Source organism: Syngnathus scovelli, chromosome 7, assembly GCF_024217435.2.
Source record: "Syngnathus scovelli strain Florida chromosome 7, RoL_Ssco_1.2, whole genome shotgun sequence".
Lineage (NCBI taxonomy): Eukaryota > Metazoa > Chordata > Actinopteri > Syngnathiformes > Syngnathidae > Syngnathus > Syngnathus scovelli.
This window is the reverse complement of record NC_090853.1, coordinates 6323112-6347294: the sequence shown is the minus strand read 5'-3', so window position 1 is coordinate 6347294 and position 24183 is coordinate 6323112. Positions and strand designations below refer to the sequence as shown.

At 38.6% G+C, this 24183-nt stretch overlaps 1 protein-coding gene across 5 annotated transcripts in view; it reads left to right on the top strand.

Moving 5' to 3' along the window:
- Nucleotides 1-4477: 4477 nt before the first annotated feature.
- Nucleotides 4478-24183, top strand: part of LOC125971954 (rap1 GTPase-activating protein 2) — a 35147-nt gene continuing 15441 nt past the window's right edge. For 3 of the 5 annotated variants that reach the window (XM_049725147.2, XM_049725145.2, XM_049725144.2), the window contains exon 1: nucleotides 19241-19844. In XM_049725147.2, the coding sequence (XP_049581104.1) occupies nucleotides 19426-19844 (419 nt within the window). In that variant the 5' untranslated portion in view covers nucleotides 19241-19425. Of the gene's footprint in view, nucleotides 4701-5696; nucleotides 5733-19239; nucleotides 19845-24183 lie in introns of those variants that run through there. The other 2 variants (XM_049725149.2, XM_049725146.2) reach the window with 2 other exon arrangements.

Below are 24183 nucleotides of genomic sequence, written 5' to 3'. Positions count from 1 at the left end.
TAACAGATTCACATCATTTCCATTTGAATCTGAAAATGTTTAATTCATTTCACCATGGGGTCCTTCCTTCCCCCTCTTAAATAATAGTAATCAGACATTTAAAGGAACTGTGTTCTGTCTGAGTATTTATTCGATAACATTGCATCAGTATACATCTGAAGCTAAGGTTTATAAGTAGGTCACTTAGGGTCATGGGTGAGACTGATGCTTTCTAAGCCAACTTTGGACAAGAGGCGGGATACACCCTGAACAGGTCACCAGACAATCATAGATTAACACTGTATATTGTCCTCTTATAGCAAAATAAATTTGCACTTAATTATACATTTCTAACAAATTTTGCCACTCATGACTCACGTACTGAAATGTAAACAGAGTCCTATTTTTAGCAGTGGCGTAATTTATTAGTTACGGGGTCCAATTATAGCTAATTCAAACCTCTGCAAAACCCTGAAAAAGAGATAAACAGGTTTCCAAGGCAACCTCAGCCAGCATAACAAATTCGACCTGACAAACAGACATTAAAATGCTTGCAGATGAAATAACAAAATCCTCACAAGTACTTAAAACCTGTTTTTTTGTGTGTGTGTGTGCGTGTGCTATTTTTTGGTCGACGTTACCACTAGCTTTACATAACCTGTTGGCTTTGTACTGTTTACCCTGGTTCATCCACAGGGAGGATAGATCTAATTAAATCATGTCTCTCCTTTCCGCCCTCTGTCTCAGTGTGATGGTTTTGTGTGTGTCGTCAGAGCCGTGGGCAGGAAACAAGATCGATGACAAACAGTTTAAACCAAAGGGTGCGATTTTATTTTGCCTGTTTATCTCTTTTCTACGAAGAATCCCAATGATGGAAAAGTTCAACAGCCCTGAATCATAAATTGTATTACTGCAAGGCTGAAATAGTTCAAACTAATAACAAGACCATAAATTGAAAATGAATAAAAATTAAATAATAAAAATCAATCAATCAATCAATGAATAAATAAATAGTAAAAATAAATAATAAAAATAAATAATCCCCAATTAAATGCTGTATATTCGACTTATATATTGTGTTGCACAGAGCTTCAATCTTTATTGTCCTTTTACATTCTGACTTTGTCTTCTTTCTTTTTTTTGTCCGCCCTCAATTTAAAAAAAGCTTCAAAGTAGTTTAGGCGTATCCCTCTCCATGGTAACAGCATCTCTCATGCTTACACATGCACCCACACTCCCACATCTCATAATTCTGTCCTAGCCAGCGCTCTACGGCTGTACCCTCCCCCCATGTGAATTACCTCCCCCCACACTGGCTTGCTCCCTTTCTCTCCCGTATTGCCTCAATCCTCCTCTGTCAGCCGCTCCACTGTTAATGCTGCGTTGACTGCAAGATGTTCACCCCGGCTTGCAAGGGAACTTCAGGGGAGGCGAGGTAAGGCAGTGGCTGCTGACACTGATGGGAGAAGCAGGCGGGGTTTTTTTTTTGTTGTTGGTGGTTTTTGTATGATGAGTGTGAGAACTCTCCAGATGGAGACAAGAGGCAGCATGAGTTGCTGGCTTTGAACGACTCCTCAGCATTTGCACAAAGCAAGTGAAGTGGAGAGCTATTTTAAGGATTTCTTGACTTGAGAGTACTCAATATCCTTAAACTCTATAAAAAAATGCGTGGATTTATTTCTGGTGTTAGTGCGTGCATATGTGTGTACAGTACATGCACAAGTGTGAATGGAAGCGTGATGGCATGCAAATTGTCTTCTGTGTACTGCTGCAATGTCTGGTCATGGTTGCCACGTTCTTGATGAGACCATATGGCATGTGTGTGCATGAAGTTATGTTTCTGCATATGTACGTGGGTGGTGAAGAAGAGTATGTCCCTATTTTCATTCAATCAACTGCAAATATCGTTTGGTGAAGTTGCAGTGAAGCAAACATGGATGGAGAGAATGGAAAATGTATTGCCTATAGTATTTTTTATTGGCTAGCACACGGTCACTCTTGCACGTCAGTTAATGGGTGAATCCCAGTTCAAGCATGAATTGTCAAGCATGTGTGGACATTTTATTTCTTCAAGCTTGCGTCTGCATATTTACAGTATATGACGAGTGAGTCAAAATCAAGCCTGTGTGTGTGTGTGTTGCATACCCTACTGTATGCGGTATAGAAAGGGATGCAGCGAAATGTGCAGCTCGGAGTCTGTGTCTGAGATAGCAAACATTCCTTGAGCAGAAAATAATCCACTAGATTTTGCATTAAAAATCAAATATGACTTAATATATATTGCATAACATCAGTATTGACAGGTAGTCTCTAGCCCAGCATTACAGAGGCAGCTTGATTCTCATATAAATACTGTAATTAAGAAAGAAGACAAAACAGATACGTGGGCAGGGAGAGGGTTGCTGGACGACAAAGGCGGGATTAAAAAAAGCACCAGGGTGAAAAAAGCATTAGGAAACTATTGAGTGTGTATAATTCCCCAAGTGGCAGAAATCCATTCATTCATTTCTTATGGTATTATCATGTTGTGGGTTAGGTGAAGTCATCCCAGGTGACATATCACACCGGACTGGTTGTCAGTCTGCTGAGTTGAATGACTGGATTTGTAGCAACCCTCGATCTCAATTGTTAACACCAGAGTTAAAAAAAAAAGAGAGAGAATCATGCTGGAGGAGAAGAGCTTTTGGGGCAACTCATGAATTCGCTTCTGCTGCTTTGGTGGTGGCTGGCACGAAAATTTGCGGAGTTCATTTCTCTTGCGTTAACAACTTAGGAAACAATGAAGTCTGGAATCAACAGATTGGTGTGGGATCTGAAGTGAAGTGTTCATGGTGAAAAGAGCTGATCTAAAGGTCCATCTATGTCTACCTTGTCCAAGGTCATGAGATTTGGATAGGAACTTAAAGGACAGGACTACAAACACAAGTGGCAGAAATGAGTGAGTAAGAAGCTGAGCAAAATGAATGGATGCCTTTTTGTCATTATGCAGCACATTTGTAGAAGGTTAGATGTTTATTCTGTGAAAGGATTTCTATGGAAAGACAGTTGAGGGTCACAGCAGCAGCAGCACAACACTCGAGAGTTTACTTCAAGATCATCGGTACTGAGCTGCCAGGTGTCGTCAGCAAATCTGCCACGCTCTGCACTTGATTCCAACAATCATGTCAGCTTGTGTGTGTGCTTGCTCTATGTGCATCGGTGCATGCAGTAAAGGTTCGAGACTATACTATGCACTGCAGTCAATGATTTTGTACGCGAATGTATACTGCGTGCGTGCATGCGTGGGCGAGCGGGCGTGCTGTCACTTTGACTAAAATCCATCAACGAGGAGAACCATGAAAAGTAGGCTATCATTTGATAAAATGCAAAAGGAATGATAATCTGCTCTCCTAAACGAAAAATGGATCATATTAAACATGATGACAGGATTTCGAATGATGCATGAACTAAACTGACATTTATGGAATATATTAAGGACAAGGGGATAGTGCCCTGTAAATGTTGGACAGTGACGTGAGCGTTGCTGGATTTATCACACCGCTTTTATAGTGTGTCACCAGCACTGCATACACAAAACAATATTAGGCATCTTGACTCTTGTGCAAACCAGCTTTCTGGCGTAGTGGCAAGACTGACCTGTGGGAGGCAGCATGGTACTGCAGGGCATATTTGAACAGATGGAAAATAGAAATCATCAAAAAAAAAATAGAAAAAGGATAAAGAGCTCATCTGCTGATGACATTGTTTTTATTGGGATGAATGAGTTATACACTCAGCATAACCTGTCAGTCCAGGGATTTATTTGTCCAGCAACAGTGCAAGATTCAGGTGCTTGCTTGCATCACCAGAAGCTATTATTTTTATATTTATTTATTTTGTTTTTATTTATTTTTATTTTCTATTTTATTCATGTACTTTTTTCTATGTATTTATTTATTTATTTATTTATTTATATGTATTGACGGACTGACTCATTGGTGTCCCTAAAGGGAAAATCCAATAGACACTACACTTTGTGTTGCACACTACACGAATTTAAAGAGTTGCTCAAATTGGGCTGTACCACTTGAGTAGTTTCATTAGGCGTGTGAAATCATGAAGAGGAAGGGTATCAGGAAGGACACTCCCTTTTTTCACACCACAGCATTGACTACATTATATACTTCGTTCCCCTTCTGTACTTGTTTGATTTGTGTCCCGCTGATCTGATATTAAACACTTGAGTTGTATAGCTTATATATTCTTTAACATTTTAATATAACTTGTTATTATATTTAATGCATTGAGTTTATTAATGCAAGTGGGATGTAACACTGGTTGCTTGCAGATGTTTTGGGTGCTAAACATAATTCAAGAGTTCGAAAACCACCTGCAGGAGTGTGTGGGAAATAAACATTCACACTCAGATGGGTTCTTCTGGCCCCTCCCCACCTTTGACCCTCCCCTTCTAATCACCATGTATACTCAATGCATCTGTAGATTTCAGGCTTTGTGTTTAACTGCCTGTGACAAAGCAAGCAGTGTTTCAGGAAACTGACTGAACGGTCGAGAGAGTAGCCCAAATAAAGGAGCCTAAGAGAAGTAGAGAGACAGAGAGAGTGACACTGACTGACAACAGGACACACATTTCCCAGCGGATACAGAGCAAGCATTCCATGTGAGGACAATAGTGGGACAAAAATGCTCAGAAGGAGAAGCCTGTCATTTGGTGGTTTTGGATGGTATTGTATTTTTATCTTTTGAATTAATGTGTTTACAAATGTTATGTCCATTCATTGAGTTTTAAAGTTGAAGTGATGTTGCTGAAGTTTCCCTGCAAGGATGGGCGGGTGGAGGTCTTGAGCTATTACAGTCGGAGCTGTCTCCATTGTGGGAGCTTTTGTAATCTGCTGCTGGTGTATATTTTGCCTCATGTGACATGGCACACAAACACGCATTAGATTTGACCTATTAGGTTTCCTGTTTTACTGGTTAGATGAGTCCCTTGATGCAGTGCAGAACAAGCTCCCCATTTAGCCCTATTAGTGTTGAAAGTGCTGACACATTGGAGTGGGCAACATCCTCATTGGCTGTCATATTGGTACTCTGAAAGCATCACATTGGAGCACTTTAACTGCCCAGAAGGGCCGAGGCAGCACAACCTGACACCGAAGATGAAATGAGTTTGTCAAACCGCAAACACACAGACAACTATTCAATTTATTTTCATTTTTAAGTCATTTAGTGTTGTTACATAATTGAATGCGGATATTGCGTTATTTCACACCACTCATTATTGGCTAATGAAAAACAATCACATATAAAACCAACTGGACATGGTTTAAAAAAAAAAAAAAAAAAACTGTCCCTGCATAACATAGATTACAAATAATTCCACACAATTATACATCCATATGAAATGGGATTAAAGAATCACAAATGCTTCCAAGAAGAAATAAATATATTTGTGATAGTTTGATAACTTGCGCTAGTTTCCAGTGCAATAAATATAGCGGAACGGAATGTACGGATCAGATGCCAGTAAAATGGAAATGGGACATTTAATGGTGTTGTTAGATCACCCGAGGGAATGAAATGAAATTATAAAGCTCCCTTCTTAACTCTTTAATATTCATGCTCTCGGTCGTTCATGTCTCCATGTGCCCACAGAACTACTTTCAAGGGAATTCTGACATAATTATGATCATTAATTTTTTGTCTCTCATATTTCTTTACAGGATTGACAAGCCCACCTTGTCAGCATTGAAATCCCGGTGAGTAAATAAATCTCTAATGTTACTTTGTAATTGTCATGAAATTTGTGATGATCTCAAATGAAGCAAAATTGAGTGTTTGTATTTTCCAACGCTGGAAAATAACATTTTGCTTCAATAGTGAATTTTCTTTAGGCTGTGTGAGATCAGACAAGGAATCAATAATGTAAAATCCCTTCCGACTGAGGTTCATTTTAGGAAATCATAGCGGCTTTGTGGAGTACATCAGAGAAACAACATCCACTTGTGATCAGGTCTCATGAGAACTTTGGCTTTAGGGAAGATTCTTCTGATGTCTTTTGAACAAATTATTCCGTTTGTGGTTTGGAGCTTATCGGCAGGAAGCATAAATCTTTGGGATAACTAAAAAGCTGATTTAACAACAGGGACATGGTCAATCCATTGCTGTAATGTCACTTGGGAATCACAAGAAATGTGATTTATCATAAATATAGTTTGAGACATTGGTGGAGCTAGGGGGGGTCCGTGGGGGTACTACCCCACCCCTTTTTGAAATATGCTTGCCCACCTGATGCCAGGCCGGATAGACTTTGGAGTATTATCCAATTTTTCCAGGATATTTTTTTTCCACATTGCCACCTGCCGTCCAGAAAAAAAACCCCATAAACTTTATCAGCATTTTTTGAAGAATTTTGGGAGTGTGTAAAAGATTTTTTTTGGTTTTACGGACCCCACTTGAATATCATATTACATTTCATTATGTCTCCATAAATAGCTGAGGATAACATCTGCTTCAGCATGCAACTGTGGCATTTGATTTGTCATTTGCATGCTTCATTAAACATTCTTCGTGGGTGTCATGTGTGAGAAGCACCAGCTTGTCGTTTGTGAAATTCATCCGAAAAGCCCGATAATTGTTTGCCGTCGCCATGAGAGGTGATGCTTGCTTGTGTTTATCCATCTGTGCATGCTAACTATCTATTATCCCATGTGTGTTCCCACATAGACAGACTTTGACAGTATTGCTCTCTGACTCAGCCTCATTGCTAACCTCCGTGTGTCATCAACTTTCTATTTATGTCATAATTCCACGCCTCAAAGACTGATCCACTTGACTCACTTGTGCATGTAAAATAACCGCAGCAAAAGAATCTCTTCCGCTAATTCTGCCACACCAGATTTGCCGAGACTAGTGCACAACCATTTATTTCACACAAATATAATATTATGGATCCATATCACACCTGCCTCTTTCACTCCCTGGCCAGGTGTTGTTGGACTGCTGGCTGTGGAGTGGCACTGAATATGAATGAGTGAGTCGTGACTCTTGCTTGAAGTGTGTGTGAGAGTGTGTGTGTGTGCCCTTTTGATCTCGCTGTTTGATTAGGGGAAAAGGGCTCTATGGAGCAGAGAGAGCGTAAAGAAAAATGAGAGGCGAGCACTCAGACAAGAATATAAATGTGGTTTTGTGACATGCACGTTTATATGGTCGAGGTGAGACAGGTAGATGGATGAGAAACCACATAGCAGGTGTTAAAGAGATCACCGTGTGCTTTCTATTCCATCCCTCTCCTTGCTCCAACTCTTCCTAATCCCGGTTGGTCTACTACAAAGAGAACATCCCTCTACCTCCGGGTCTCATTAATAGCTGTATAATCAGTCTTGTGTGCATGTGGGCTACCAAGTGCCTGCATTAGCAAACATCTCTTTGTGGCTTTTGTCTTGAGGTTGTGCTGATGAATATTGCAAATAGGGATTAAGAGAGAGAGGGGATGAAACAGGGGCAGGTTTTAGTAGATCGCCATTCGAATATTGTGAGACCATGCCACGCAAGCTATGGTGAGTAACTGCTGGTTGATTTTCTTTTTCTACGTTGAGGAAGAAATATTTTGTAGGCCTTCTGATGACTTTGGATTGGTTTGTTTGTAAACCGGTGCTCACTGTTTTACAAAATGTGATCTAGTTTTAAATATTGAAACTAATGTCCAATGTGTAAGGTAAAAGCAATATGCTATGAGTTCAAATGAATTTTAACATGCTGCACCTGTTAACAGATTTTTGTTTTTACATTTAAAAAGCATGAGTGTTTATTGACTTTATACAAAAGGCGGATAGTGTCAAGCCAAACAATTGCCCAAGTAATGATCCCTGAGGAGTTTTGCTATGCGATCAATATTCTGATGGCCTATAATCAACTTCTCTTTACGTTTAGGACCTTATCAGTCAAAAACATACACACAAGATATTGCTGCAGAGCAGCTTGCCACTGCAACTAATCATGTGGAATGGACACAAAGATGGATTATCTGATCATAAATCTTCATAATGCATCCATAGATGAGCACCACTCGAGATGTCTCAAATTGAGATCTTCCAGAGAAAACGTAGACGCTGCACGTTATCGTTTGTTTAATTTGCATTAAATTTAATCATCCGTTAACTTTAGCATGCACGGTGGAATTAAGATGGCGCAGAAGCGACTCGTACAGTTACAGTATATCAGTAAGATGATGGTTTTAATTGAGGCAATTAGTTCTTTGTGAAACGAATTATTATTCCCCTCACGGAAGTATCATCATGAATATTTCAAATATTACAGATAACACATGCAGCATGCAAGGATTTATTTTGAGACCACCCCGCTTCATATTATTTTACATCCCCATGTTGTGTGTGGACTTTGTTTTTCTTGTTTGTATTTATCTTTTAATTTTACCAAACAGACCAGAAGGCTGAGCCACAGATTGTTTTCTCCTCACATAGCAAATGTCACCTTGCACTTTCGTCATTATGCGTGTGCTGCTAATTAGCTAACACTTGCCACAAGTTATTTACACACTGCTCAGGCCCGCCTCAACTGAAGCTCACACTGGAGCATACTGATTGAAATTTATGCGCATGTTGCTTTTTCGTCTCTGCTTTTCAAGAATAAGGATGACCCTTGCTCCAATGTGAATTTTAATAAGCCTTTTTTTTAAATCCATCACTTTGCATCATGGACGGTCATTCATAATTTTTCCACTTCCTTTAAATTTGTGTACAATAAGCTTTCTCGTAAGAATGATAATTTACCGAATTAATTATCGGGTTACCAAGTATGCTTTACTGTTGTGCTTTGCCTCAATCAGTGTTTTTGACCGATAATTTGCCTTACAAATTAGTTTACTCCAGGACAATTTATACCAACCTCCTGACCCACTTCTGTGACTTAACTGGAGGAAGATGTTTCTCCTTTGAGAAGCTCTAACCTCAGGTTATCGTCCTCTAGCCTAGTTTTTTCGGGGGGAAGGCGGGTGTAAATGTTACCTTCCTGGCCGCATCATGGAAAAGAGCAAATGTGCTGTTGCTATTTCTGGAGCATGGCATTTACTCTGTGTCCTGGCCCACCTTCTGTATTGCATGGAATAATGCCGACTTATGGCTATTGAACAAACACAGGACGTAATATCAACTGCTGTCATGTTTACTCGAGATGATTTAATAAAGCCCACAGCAAGCAACGCTTTCTTCCACTGAGGCTGTGTGTTGTCTTAATGACCTCTTGGGTGATTACTTTTAGTTTATTTAGAGCTTTTGTGAAGACTGTGTACACAGTGCTACTGTTTGACCAACCAGATGAAGACAACATGAAAAGAGGAAGACGACTCGATAACAGGATAGCGTTCAAATAAAATAGTTTTTAACAGCCAGACTTATGCATACTATGTGTGTTAAATTTCTACTTAATACACTTGTTGAGTACATGTGAGATTGAAATATTGTGGTTTCAAGTTACAGAGATAATTCTTGAAGTGTATGGGAAGTGGTAAAGCTCCACCCATCCTCCAACGTCCAAAGGGAGGATGTTGCACTTCCTCTCTTTTCACACCTCCTTTTCTAAGAAACAGAAAGCATGATAGAGAACGTTTGGGTAGTCATTTGATTGCCTGTTTTTTTTTTTTTTTTTTTTTTTTTTTTTTTTTTTTTGTTCTAATTGCATATTTGATACACAAGTCACATAGGCAAGGTCATGTTTTAATTGAAAGGCTATTACAGTGCTGCGCCTCTTGAGGCCCTCAGTGCATTGATATACAATTTGCTGAGGAAATGACTTTACACCGCTAGAGGGCAGTGTTTGCTAGTATTTTTCTTCCCACCTGTTGAGGTTAACATGGGTAGTTGGACTCCACAAACAAAAACTGACTAATTTTAACTAAACCCATTTAAATAGACTTTTTTTTTTTTTGCTTTAGAGGCTGATGTTTAATTTATTTTGAACCTGCTTTGCTTTTACAGCACAAAAACTAGAGCACACACATCAAGATGTACTTACAGTATTTTAGATTTAAAAATATTATTGTATTTACTTGGATAATAAATGCACAGTAAAGTGTTGTATTTACTTAAAACAGCTTCATTGAACGGTACTATAGGGAGTTAAGTCTGTTGCCATGGCAGCAAGAACTGATAGTCTTCTCGTATGATTCATTTCCATGGTGATGGGTCAGTTGCAGCCTCTTTTTAAACACAACCAGTAGGGACTTCGATCTGCAAATTCAACGTTTGCACTATTGGGATCCCTATAAATTTCCTTTTATTGATGGATTTAAAACAAATAAGGCGTGCATGTGTGTTTTTGTGCATGTATGCCAAATTTAGGTTTGGGTTAAATTCATAGCATTCAACAAGGCTCAATTTGAGTGCTCTGTCACTTTAAAGACCCAAAAGATTGTGTAACGTGTCTCCAAAGTCACTCACCATCAAATGATGAGGAAAGACCATGTACAGTAGTTAACAGGTGAAATAACAGCCCAAGCCTGTACTACTATAACCTGTAGCACGGCTGCCCCCTACAAGTCATTCTTGGTACTACAACAGGACATTGTAAATCTTTCATCAGGAGAGATATCTTTGTGTGTGATGTGCTTGTTGATCATCTTGAATACATCACGTACAGTACTCTCACTTAAAAGCAGTGAAGTTAAAAATCTGGGTGTACCCAAATTGAAGTGGACATGATGTTCCTTTCCGTTCTTTTAGTCATTGTGATTCATCAAGAAGTTGTTCTTAACTCCTCATAGGGATGCACTCAAACCTTTAATACTGAGATTCATTGTGATCTTCTTAATGAGGTGATTTAGATCATTAGATGAGAACATTCACATTTAGTGCTGCAGCTCAAGGGTTGATAATTACAGGTGTGACATTTTCGGAGCCCTGCTCCCCCGTAACCTTGAGCAGGATAAGCAGTAAAAGATTGATGGATGTGTCTATCATAGGAGATTGTAATCCCTGAAGGGAAGTGAATTTTTCACCATCAACTAAGTATATTTCTCTCTAATTCTAAACTGTACAATCGCAACAACTATGATACTGTGCGTGCGCATACGTGCACTGATTCATGTTCCTCTCAAGTCACAAGAAAAACCATCTGCCTCTCAGTGTTTGACAAATATTTACTCCTTGCTTTGTGCCTGATGCTGCTCGCACTCAGACAGAGGAGCTGATAAGCGGACCATCTGGTCAGAAGGCTCACTGTTAAGGGCTCGGAGAGAAGGCACTCACCGATGAGGCGGCATCGCTGAGAGGTGGTCTTTGGAGAGGGGGCAAAGAGTAAGCACATGGCTGCAGTTGAATAATATGCTTCAATACACATGCATGCTCAGATGCACAGCTTTAATCACACACAAGAAGCATATGAGATGAAATCAAACAATTTTAGTGAAACCGTTTTTAAAGGTGCACCAACAATGATTGATTCTGTTTTCTATACACTACGATTGCTCAATCTGATTTGATTCAGTACAAGAGATTGTGATTTATTATGTTTTGAAAAAAATATATTTTATTGAGACTCGTCATTTTATGACTTCTCTAAAATGACAGTTTCATGAAAAAATATTTGCCACTTCTAAACTCTTTTTTTTTCCAGTTTCCTCACCTTGATGTTTCAATAATACAGTTTTTAAATGATAATTTGATTTATTAAGGGGAAAAAATATTGAGCGATCTGATGAAAAGTACATGTCCACTTTGCTAAAGCACAAATTTACTGTGGCTTGCTTATTTATTTATTTATTTATTTTTATTTTATTATTTTTTTTGTTTGATAATTTGTTAATGTATTTTTCTGACAAATATCTAAAATTGTGAGACGATGGGAAACACAAACTTGCAAAAAAAAAAAGGAAAAAGGGAGGTGACAAAACTCTACACACCTTCCTTATATACTTCCGATAGCAAACTGTATAGTAATAGTGATTGCACAATTCAAATTTGGTTCTATTTTGTTACATGACTTCTCTTCTTCCGACTTCTGTTTACACTCTTCATTCCAACCGATCGCCTCAAAGTTTGTGTGCGTGTGTGCATGTGTGTGTGTTGCACAATTTTATTTTCAATTTCCAGCCTTCTTCATCTCAACTTGTTAAGGCCTCAATGTGTTGCCACTGGAAACCGAATAAAAGGTTCTTTCTGTGCTGTGTGATGGCTGTTGGGAGCGCACTTGATGTAACCTTGCTGCAAATTACAGTCTTTTTAGCATCACTGAGAATAGAGGATGGCTGTACAGACTGGAGGAAATGAGAAAGAGAATGAAACGAGACTTTGAGTGGGCTCGAGCAGAGGAAAGAGGGTCCACAGCTGACAGATGTGACCAAAGAGACAAGAGGCCATGTTCACACTCTAGGAATAGCCGACATGTTGACCAAATCTCATTTCTTACTGTGGGATCGAAGAGAATGAGGGGAGCACTCAATCTTTACTCACAACAAAATTGCAATGAGGCCATTGATTTGTATCGTGCTCTTCAAACATTTGCACAACTTTTCCATTTTGCCTGGTGACAACATACATACATAGTAAGCAGGGATTGTTTGCCTGTAACTGATCATTTGGATAAACAAAACAACACTTTTTTGTCATGTCACACACATCCCACTCAGCCATGGAGTTCCTCAAGGTTCGGTGCTCTGCCCCATCATTTTCACGATCTGCATGCTCCTTTTCGACATCCCTACACCATACATGTTTTTTTATTCATTCTAATTAGTAGTATTAGTATTATAGTATTATAGTATCCCCCCCCCCCCCACACACACACACATTACAGGATATTTGTGTGTTCAGGTATGTGTCACTTAATTTTTTAAATATTATTTTTTTATTTAAAAATTTTTCTGCCACATTACAGGATCTTTAATTGTCTGTGTGTCATTTCATTTTTTAAATTTGAATTTTTTTAATTTGAATTTTTTTCCTCCACTTTACAGGATCGTTAATTGTCTGTGTGTACAAGTGTGTCATTATTTTTTTTTTTATTTGAATTTTGTTTTCATTGTGTCATTGAATTCCCTGTGACCCGTTTTGATCACGTCATCCATCTTTAATTTTGAAAATATTTAATAGATGCTAGAACAACCACCTTGACACCAACAATTCTCAACAGAGACTTCATTGGCTCTCTCTTCACGGCACATCTATCTATGGAGTAATCACAGGAAGCCTTTCTGTGATCAGAAGTAAATCTTGATACAGCTGAAAGGATATATCTTTCCTGATTGCGTCTTTGTGTTTGCACGCACACACACACTCGTACACAGATCTTCTGTCCCAATGAGCACATCAGGGGAAGTTGGATGGTTTCGCTCCAACAGAGCTGAATTCAAACCCAATTTCCTTATAGAGGAATGATTTATCTCAAGTCCTGGGCCTTGGCTGTTTGGCCTGAAACATTGTCACAGAGAGAAATGATGATCATTGGTGACCACAACATAACTGTGGTTAAGCATTTTAAGTCAGTTCCATTCATGTTCTCCATATCAATAAAAAAAGCCAGGTCAATAATCTGTCATGTTGTTTGAAGATGATGGTTATTTTTTTTTAAGTCAACAGTCAGATTTCAACAAAATTAAATCAAAGCAACAATCGCGTCACAACTACATAGCCAAAGCTAGACAGAGTGCAGCAAATCCTCGAGTTTGAGTTTAGTGAAGAGAAAAGGACTGTCAGTGATACATCACTGCAATCAACAGCCACTAAAGGAACAAATATACTGCATCACCAGTTCATCGTCACAGCATGAGTCTAGACCTGTCTCTGATTGGATCTGATTTCTTGCTATCATTTCGCTCATTTGTTCTCAATCTTTTCTCTGGTTCTAATTTCCTTCGCCCAATCTCAGTGTACTTGACGGGATGAACATCTCTGATGATGTGTGGATTTTCGCAGAATTTCCAAATGCTTCAGTCCTGATTTTAATTTGTCTTGCCACTAATATAGCAGTCTCATCATTTATTGACTGATGCACGTTCTCACCAAAGCTGACAGAATCCAGTTTTGCCGTCTGGCATGTCACAAGATATCTGTCAGAGGCACCAACATTTCTACTGATGGATCATCCATAAGGTTCCTCTATGGCCAATTGTGTGGAAGGCAGTTTTTTTATTTTTTATTTTTTTATTGTAGGTGTGAGTGTGTCTAACAAAAACAACCCCTTTTCCTCGGCAGCTCTGTTCTGCTCTGAAACTCTCGAGACTGTTCTTCCGCCAGTAGCTCTTCATAGACACTTCTCCTCGAGCACAGGTTTCGTAATCAGAACTTCTAATTTCATCGACAGCAGTGGTCATCTTTTTTTTTAATCTAGATTTGCTTTTAAGTTAGACAGAGCAAAAAAAAATTAAAACCCATGAGCAATCCATTTAAAAATAACACACTCTTGTAATTGCAAAACAGTCCAACCATACATGTGTTAATTTACCTGCAAATATGGGAACGAAACGCAAAATGTATTCACAAATATGCATGAATACAATTCTCTCCGGTCTCAGTTGTCTCGCTTCAGCGTGATAACTGTTTGGGCCAGAAGCAATGCTTCATTGTTCTCAAAGACACACAATAGTTCTCCCACGTTAGCAATGGTACAAACTGTCTTATTTTTAAAAACACTCGGTGACAGTGCAATACATCAAGTGCACTTCAACTACAACCTGTGCTTCATGCGCTTTTCTTCATACTTAGTGTTGTTTCAGTAACTAATTTGTGAATGGGACTGTAGTCATGCAATTAACATTTGAATTCAGTTCTAATCAACGTAGTTGTCCCAATAATATTGATAAATTATACAATTTTTTTTTTTTTTTTACTTGCACGTGATTGACAAAAACACTTGGATGAATTGGTTTTGTACCTTCCGCAATAATATCACAAATATATCAATAAATACTCATTAAAAAAATAAAATAATAATGTTTGTTGCCTTTGTTACCTTTTTTTTTTTTTTTTGAGGGATTGAAATATCTGCTAAATATGTGGGCGGACTGCCACAAGATGTACATAATGGCACGCCGTAATACAAAAATATAAAGATGTCAGAATTCATGCACAACATGTTCATTTTTTAAGGGCTTGTCTGAAAGGACAAATTGTACAAAGAGATATAAACTTCAATTACTGGAAGAGGATCTTGAAAGCTGTACAGGCCAGCTGGTATTGATGGTTTGAGAGTGTAAACTCTAGTTAGTGCACTTCAGAACGCTCACAGCTTTGTCCTTTGTGCCCTGAAACGTTGCCAGAGGATTAGATCAGTCTGGAGAGACATTGAGAAAACCAAAAACAAGTATGATCGTTGCAGGGAGCCAAGCATGAAGCCGGCCGGTTAGAGAAGAAAACATGAAAAATACTCCTTGTTCCGGATGGAAGTCAGAACATGACATTAAACCGCCAGCAAGTGTGACAAATCTTATCGTGTTAATTATTTGGGTTGTAAACAATCACAGTCTGTAATATTACTTTAGTTGAATAATTAATTTAATTAGTAACGAAATGATAATGAATTTTCAAGGTTATGTTTTTTACTTTCACCTTAGCATTCAATTTGAGTTTTTCTTTCATATTCCCCAGAGACGGCTCATCTCAGGGTATTGGTAAAAAACAAAAAAAAATAGCTTAGAATTCTGAGAAATGACCTCAAACATAATATTAAAGATTAAAAGGTTATTCCCAAATTGTAAAATTCACTTCCATTTGAGCTAAGAGCTGCCTGCTGTTTGGATTGTTTTCTTCTTCCAAAAAGCTGTTAAACACAAGTCCAGTCTTTTTTTTCTTGTAGTAAATGTAGATTTGTCATTTTTGCATTGTACGAAGCTCTGAGTGCTCTTTAAATAAAATGTACGTACAGCTCGATAGAACACAATGAGTCATCATAAATGCAAAAGCAATATTGGAATGTGTTGAATCAAACATACAATAATATGAATGACAAGCCAGTCACCATCAAAAGCCGATAAATGTCAAGAGTTGAAAGCGATTTTTCATTTTATTTATATGAATGTTTATGCTTCCATCAATCACACAAATGTTACCCCACATGCATATTTGAGAAATACACAAACAATGACCTTTGCCTTTACAATATTTACTTTCCCAGTTTGATTTACATACGTTGCATTTCAGTATCAATCCAACACATGCAACTTTCCATAAATATCGTTGACTTCATTATGAGCAGTCAACAACTCATGAAAAGGAATTTTGCAAGTATTTTCCAGCTCGTATTGCTATTTTTGTGTTGTGGATTGAAACAAGGGTTGAGTTGGAGACAGGAACGTCTGCTGGTTGAGCGCTTTATTATGTGTGCATGTGTGTGTCTTGGGAATAAAGCAGTTACTCAGCAGCAGTTGTGAAGGTCATTTTAACCTGCAGCCTGTATACAGCTGGGCCAAACACTTTCTCTGCAAGTGTGTTTATGTGCAAATGCATGGTGACACAGCGTTATGTTTAGGTAGTGTCCTGTCAGAGCTGTAAAGAGAAGTGACGTTTGCAGACTGGCATCTGTTTGTTTGGGAGACATTTGAGAGACTGTCAAGTGCCAGCAGAGACTTGGTACAGTTTAAGCAGACACAAGTGTGTGTGTGTGTGTGTGTGTGGGTGGGCGCTGTATGCGTGTGTATGTGTGTACAGTGTATCCTTAAATTGGCCCCATGTGCATTCCTGAAATGGGTATTCAGTTTCAAGTTGGATTGTGTCGGGCTAATTGTGACTCTGTGCTGGAATATACAAAGCAGTAATGCACCTAATGTGGTTTGGGGGGGTATTAACAATTTGACCGCTTAAAATGACTTTTATTTTATCTCATCATTGAAAGTGTTTTTCAATTTTAGTTTTTGTGTTTTTGTTTTGGCTTATGAAAATAGCCTCAATGTTCTCGATGGTATTTTTTGTCAGCAGATCTACAAAGTCTGACTTTCTGTTGTGGCACTTGAAATAATCATGTCCCAATACTTTTGTTCTATTTATTTGGGTGTTAATGTTTTATTTGCGAAAAGTGTGTCCAGGAAGTTTCCTGAGTAAAACGTGTCTTCAATAGTTTGGGTATTGAGGCCTGTAAAGGTTGTGCTGTCGATTTGAGTCATTGTTTGACCTTACCTTGACCCCTTTTTCCCTGACTAATTGTTTGTGACATCCAAATGAGGTAAAAGTGGTTGCTGCTTCGAGAAACGTGTTTGTTGTGATCAGGCTTGAGGCTTTATTTGCTCTGCCTGAAGGCATGTTTTGGGATACTTGAATGTTTGGCATCCTGCTGTTGATTGCTTAGGTAATGTTTGACAGCCGCCTCTTTTTCAAGACTAACAAGACTGAGAACACTTTTTGAAATGAGAACACTTTTTGAAATGATTTCAGATATTCAAATATATGTATACATCCAAATAATCTATATCATTATTTGACATTTAAACCGATGATGATGATGATGACTCAAGACGTATACATTTCCAAAGGCAATGTGTCTGATGATTTGCATAAAGTAGCCTCTGTTTCCACAATATGCAAATGAGGTTTGATGACTCGCTGCTCGAACTGCAACATGGTGCACCTGCAGTGAATTGCTCAGCTGGTTATACTGATAATAGGAAACTTGAAAATAAAATGGTTATAGCGGAAATATTCTTGTCAAGATCAAGACGGTATCTTGGATGGCAACATGCAGTCATCCCAAAAATGCACTACAATAATTCTAGCAATAAAAATTATTTTTTTTATGTGTGTGTGTGCGTGTGTGTGAGAGAGAGGGGGGGTTGAAGGAGAACAAAGTGTTGATCAAGGTCTCATTTCCTCTCCTGATGACGCACAGTAGGACCCTAGTGAAATCTCCCAGTTGGTAAGCAGCGTGTGATGTGTGATGTGAGTAAGTGTACTGTTTTTGTATATCTTTGTTTTTTACCAGTGATCCCAAGGGTGGGCTTGATATTCCAGTTAAGATGTGTGCATGTTTGCACATGTTCTATCTGGGACAGGCTCAATTTCCAATGTACGCTGAGGGTAACAGTGTTAATTACATGCTTATTTTAGGAATATTTTCTTTCTCAGGGAATTCAACTGTGCAGAAAACAAAAGTAGTTTTTCCATGGACTGTTAATAGTTTGGATCCTTGGGGTAAATTTAGGTCAAGATTGTTTCTTGTTGTGAGACTAATAAGACACAGGATCAGAAATGCATTTTCAAAGAGATGGAACCTTATGATTGTCACATTTGCTTGTTTCCTGGACTCTATCAATTTCATGCCCTGGCCACTCACGTAATTACTGAAGCAGCTCAGGTATTTGACTTTTTATTTTGTTGTCAAATGAGCGTGGCAATCCATTCAGGCCATCAAACCAATTCAACTTTTCATTATCTTTCCGCTTTCTACACTGAATGATTTTTTTTTCCTATTTCATATGGCCAGTATAGTCTTATAGCCATTTTATTTTATTTTATTTTATTTTATTTTATTTTATTTTATTTTATTTTATTTTATTTTATTTTATTTTATTTTATACATAACCCAGCACACTAACCAACTGTAATGAAAACTGGAACTCAGTATTTTTTTTTTGTTCATGTGTCAAAGGTTGAACTGATATGACAATTTGGTTCAAGGTCAACTATTTATGGAAATAGATTTTTTTTGAAAATAGATAGATGGTTACTATCAGGAATGTATGCAAATAAACTTGTCTCATAATGGTCCTGTTTTTGGAGTCATTTCCTTTGTGTCTGTATAACTTCCTGTTTCTGTCAAGCCCTGATAGATAGGTGGTTCAAAAATGAGGAATTGAAAATATTTGTTTATCAGACCTGTAATCTAAAAGCAGTGGAGAGAAGAAATAACATTAACAAAATGGTAGGAGGGGATCTGAATAATGATTGGCAAATAATGAATTCTCTCGCCTTATGTTTTTTTTTTTTTGTGAGGTTGCATGTCAGTTTTGATGTCCTTGGCAACGGCACAGCACGCAACAGGCTGATAAGAATTCTGTGGCTTCATACGGTGGGGCAGAGAATCATTTTGTTGTTGGGAATTCAAATTGTGACATAATTACATTCAAGCAACATGCACCACAAAAAAACATTACAAAAACCCAATGGTTTAAAGTTAAGCCTTTGGTACATGTTATAAATGTCATCCAGGGAGAGATGGAGGGGAAGTCCTCCTTGAGAAGGAGGAGAGGTGGGCGGTACTTGCTCCAGCTCCATCCAATCAGAGAAAAGGGACTGGACTTGGAGGACAGCAAGTAGGGAGCAAAGCAGCAGCAGTCACAGACAGAGAGGACGGAGAGCATGTTAGTGAACGAGGGAGAGGAAGGGAGTCAGAGGAAAGCCGAGAGATGCAATGCTTCACAGTCTGTGGACTCCTCTGCTGCAAAACTCTTCTCATTAAACAGCACCTTGTGTTCTGGAAGATCAACGCATTGATGCATTGCAGGAGCTGGGGATGCAGATAGTTCACCTTGGACTCAAGTCCAACAGTACCAATTTGGACCTTTTGGGGATCTACCAACTAAGTAGCCTTCCTGAAAGAGCTGCATTGATTCCGCCGTTCCAAGAAAAAGTAGACAGCGTCCGTTGTCTCGTAAGAACTTACCAAACTGATTCTGATATTAAAGATTTGAAGGCGGTCACCCTGGAAGCCCAAAAGGCCACCACCAAGGATTCACCAAGGAGTCCAGGAGCCAACGTGACCTTGGAGCAATTGTCACCTGAATCTACTCTGGAGGCGCCCAGCATGTCTCAATCCAGAGGGCGTTTACACAATAAAAAAGCCGGCATTCGAGCTGCTGTCATCCTGATTGGACTCCTACACAAGTCTCGTAAAGCCAAAGAAAAGGAGAAGGAGAAAGAAGAGAGTGAAGGGTGGGTGAAGTTTATTTTCTGATGACACTTGCAAGGTTGTGCAGGTAGTTTATTGGAGTGTATGAGACAGTATGCTTCTGCTGGCTGGCTGCCCAAAAATGGACACACAAATACACACATTAGTACAGGATGCTTGTGAAGTTGTGAAAAAAAGTTTATGGGTTGTAATTTATGATAAGTCACCTCTATGTACCACTTTGCATGTTCCGTTTGGTTGAGTGGATTTATATTTACAGTTTTATTATAGGTCCTCTTTTTATTGGTGCCTGCTATTGTGTAGTCTGTTGGAGAGTGTGTGTGTGTGTGTGTGTGTGTGTGTGTGTGTGTGTGTGTGTGTGTGCGTGTGTGTGTGTGTGTGTGTGTGTGTGTGTGTGTGTGTGTGTGTCTAGTCCACACTCTAGTGCATTTGGGTCAGTGGAAATAAAAGAGGGGAAAAGATGGAGAGGAAGAGCGGCAACAGAGTTAGGAGTGAACAAAGGTCCATTCTGAGTGGTTTTGAAGAGCAAACATTCAGTCAAGTATATTGAGTGAACGGAAGAAAGACATTAACCAAACTGTAAAAGAGGAACATGGGAAAAATAAAAAAAGGTTGTTACTAGCTGAGCAAAAGTGGTTGTTGAGTATAGTATAAGGGAAAAAAGTTCCCACTTATCTATTCCTGTACTGTATATCTACTTCTGGACAATTGTTGCAGTACACTCAAGAATCTTGAGTGGGTACTCGTCGAAGGCCGTGCTGATTATGTAGTGGTCGCTAGTTTTAGTACAGTGCGAACACATGCTTGAATGTTTCCTAACTCGCTGGAAGATTGCGTACGATGGATGTGTGTAATAGTAACAGCTGGACTTGAATTAAGATAAAAGCTACCAATGAAGCGTGCCAACATTGGCCATTAGTTGCAAACTATGTAAACTGGGTTGTGTTTGTACCATCTGGTAAAAGGGAGAGTTCTCGGATGTTGTAAATACTGGAGAGGGGAGGGGGGCGGGGGGAGTTGTGACGGCCCAGACTTGATCCTCGAATTGGAGTAAAATGCCACAGATGAAAGCGTATCCACGGTATTGCTGACCTTACCTCACCTCCGGTTGTTTGTGTTATCGGGTGACACTTGGATTACCGGCAGCACAAAGGGTCCAAAGGTTTCACATTTATTCTTTTTTTTTTTTTTTTTTTTACTCATTGTCATTTAATAACAACAACCTGGAAGAATGACATTCAGTTGGAATAACAAGCACATAAGTAATTTTGATTTGCACTTCAAGCAATTTTTGCTTTTTTGGTAGTGTGTTTAAGAGTCAAGGATTATCAAATATTGCCTTGAGCAACAATAAACACCCACCAACATTGGGGGTCCGCCATTGTGGTTCTAATAATGACATAAGCTTGGCAGACTGGTTTGGCTATCTCCAAACAAACAAAAAAACAATATTTGTCCTTGGCAAATTATTTCTCTGTTGTCACAGTGCTTCTTGGCAATAAACTTGATTACCTTTGGAACGTCTTTTTATTTCTCTTCTGACTGGTGCCGCAATTGTAAGGAACGTGCACGCCATGTGTGACAAGGAGGTGCCAGGCTTGCAGACATGATTTAGCCAACAAATCAAATATTTATTCCCAAGAAGCCTTTTTTTTCAAGAAAGAAATCATTCATTTCCCTCACTCAAATTTCCTCGCTTATTTTGTTATGTTCACTTGTTGCCGGGCAAAGTTCATCAGGCTCCATTTCCTTTGACTAATTGGCATTTACCAGTCCAACCCACAAAGGCTGCTTAAATGGCAAACCGCGGGGCTGACAGTACCATGCCCTCGGAGAGACTCCAGAACAGCACTAAGAATGATGAAATAACATCATTTATACTCAGTCATGATGTAATTGAATCAGAGCTCTCTATTAAATAGAAAATACATATTGGAACAAAAGAACAGTGTTTCCATGTGGCGCTGCCCTTCTGCTCCTAATGCATTGCTACTGTGTGTGCCTTTGATTCGTGTTATGGCTTCATTTTCTCTGCTTCATAGCCAATGGCAAGCATATACACGGTATCAGGACAGTTGAAATAGCTTGAGGCAGTCATATAAAAAAAGACAGCACGGCTGTCATTTCTATTGCTGTAGCGGGTGTCACATGAGGAGGGCAATTTCGGACAGTTTGAACTTGCTGTTGTTGTTCTGTCTGCACCATTTCAGACTTTTATATCACCGCTATTTGTCTTTGTGTCGCAGCGAGTACCTTAAATGGGATTTTTACTTTGATACAAACAAATGTTCTGATAGGCACGGTGGCACATATTGTATGCAAATGTGCCTTTCTGAGTCTCGAGTGTGTTCTGCTCACTCTTCTTATCGCCATGCTGGTAGGAATGTGATGTGTATTTACTCTCCATTAAGTTGAACAGCATGAGGCCAGCTGCTTCTATCTGAATGTGTATACTCTCCATGTGTAGACCTTCCACTGAGTCTTGTTTGTTTGTGTATATCTGCATGTGCGTGCATGTTTGAGTGTGTTTGTTTACAATTTGTGTATATAAGTTGCTTATAAGTGAAGCTCCATACGCTCATCCACAGTGCTGGTTGAAAAAAGTGCTTTGTGGTTACATATTGTTCACTTGGTGGTTTTTTTTTAAATAATAATAATTTTATGTATTTTTTTAAAATAATATAATATTTTATGATAATAATAATAACAATGATAATAATAATAATAATAATGATGATAATACATTTATGACCCACTTTCTAATGAGTGCAGTCTTAAAAACCTATGAAGAATGATGAATTAATAATCCATCATATAGAAATGATTGATGATTGAAAGTGGGGCAACAATTTTTGTGCCCTGATGACTTAACAACTTTGTGACATGCAAGCCCTCATAACACAACATACTTCGACGAGCCAAGAGTGTTGTTCAGTATCGACCGGTGGACTCGGAACTGGCCTGGCGAGCGTGGCCGCATTCCGTATGGTGTTTGTGTGCGTTATGTCCGGCTGCTTATTTTTACCTGCGGAAAGGGAGCCCAGAGTGTAAAAAAAAATAAGCAAGCGCTCAAGACAGCATGTTTGTGGCATGTAGACACACAAAAACAACACAAATAACCACCCCAGCCCTCCACGCCAACAACTTGACTGAGCAATCAAGGACTGTTTAGCTAACACTTTCATTCAGTGCCATTTTGTGAACCCCAGAAAATGCAATGCAACTGTGCTTATCTTGTGCAAAGCCATCAGTAATTAATTTAGCTTTATTCCAGGGTCTGGAGAACCAACGGTTTGTATAGAAACCTTAAAAGCAAATTTTCCATCATATGTCCTTGCTAAGGTAACAGTTTGCAATTGGTGATGCTTTTAGCAGGAACATTGGTTGCTGTGGGATTGCCTTGACACCTACTTTGCTGATCTTTCAAAGTGATGGACCAGCCTAGACACATTTCCTTTGCTTCCCTTTACTTTAGTTTCCTTTCTAATTTTTGTGTACTGGAAATTAACTATACCAAGATAAAATCATTCTAACATTTTTTTTTCCCAAGAAATTGATGTATTATGCTTGACTGGTTTTGTTTTATCTGCTTTTCCCAGCCGTGTGATGTATTCTGGCTTGTTTTGTTAAACCCCCGACAACACAAGATTTATTCCCCATCACAAAAGACATTCAGGCAAGTTTCTTGACAGTTACATAACTTTGAAAGAGACTTCAAATATATTCCATCAAACACAAAACATAGTGAGCAAAAACAAATCAGCTGGAAGTCACTTGTCAAGATGTTCAAAATTCAGGAGATGTTTAAAGATTGTGATAAAAATCAATAGCAGTTGTGCACTATTTCTTTAAAGAATGTCATTGTTTATCAACAACAAAATAAAACCATTATATATACATCGACAGTTAGTTTCACAGTCTTTTGTCTTTTTTCTATCATAATGACCATTTAAAAGCAGGCCTTTTATTTCATATCATTTCCATCTGACTTACAATTAAGATTCTTGTCAAACAATATACTGAGATATACGATACAAATTCTACATAGTGCATTTTTATTAACCTAAGCATCAGATATTTAAAAACAAATGTCTTCTTGCTTTTTGGCCACTTTATACACTTTGGTCCCATATTCTGCTTTTTTTTTTTTTTTTTTAACTGACTTACTGTTATTTCCATTACATTCCTCCATAACTCCATTTTTCCTCCCTCAATACTCAATGGCTATTTTTCCTTGAACTACTCAACTGCTCTTTTATATGTTACCCCTTTTAAAATGTGTTAATAAGTTAAACGGAACCAAATATGGTACCAAAGAAACATGAATACGCAATATATGGATCCAGTTTCACTCAACCTTAA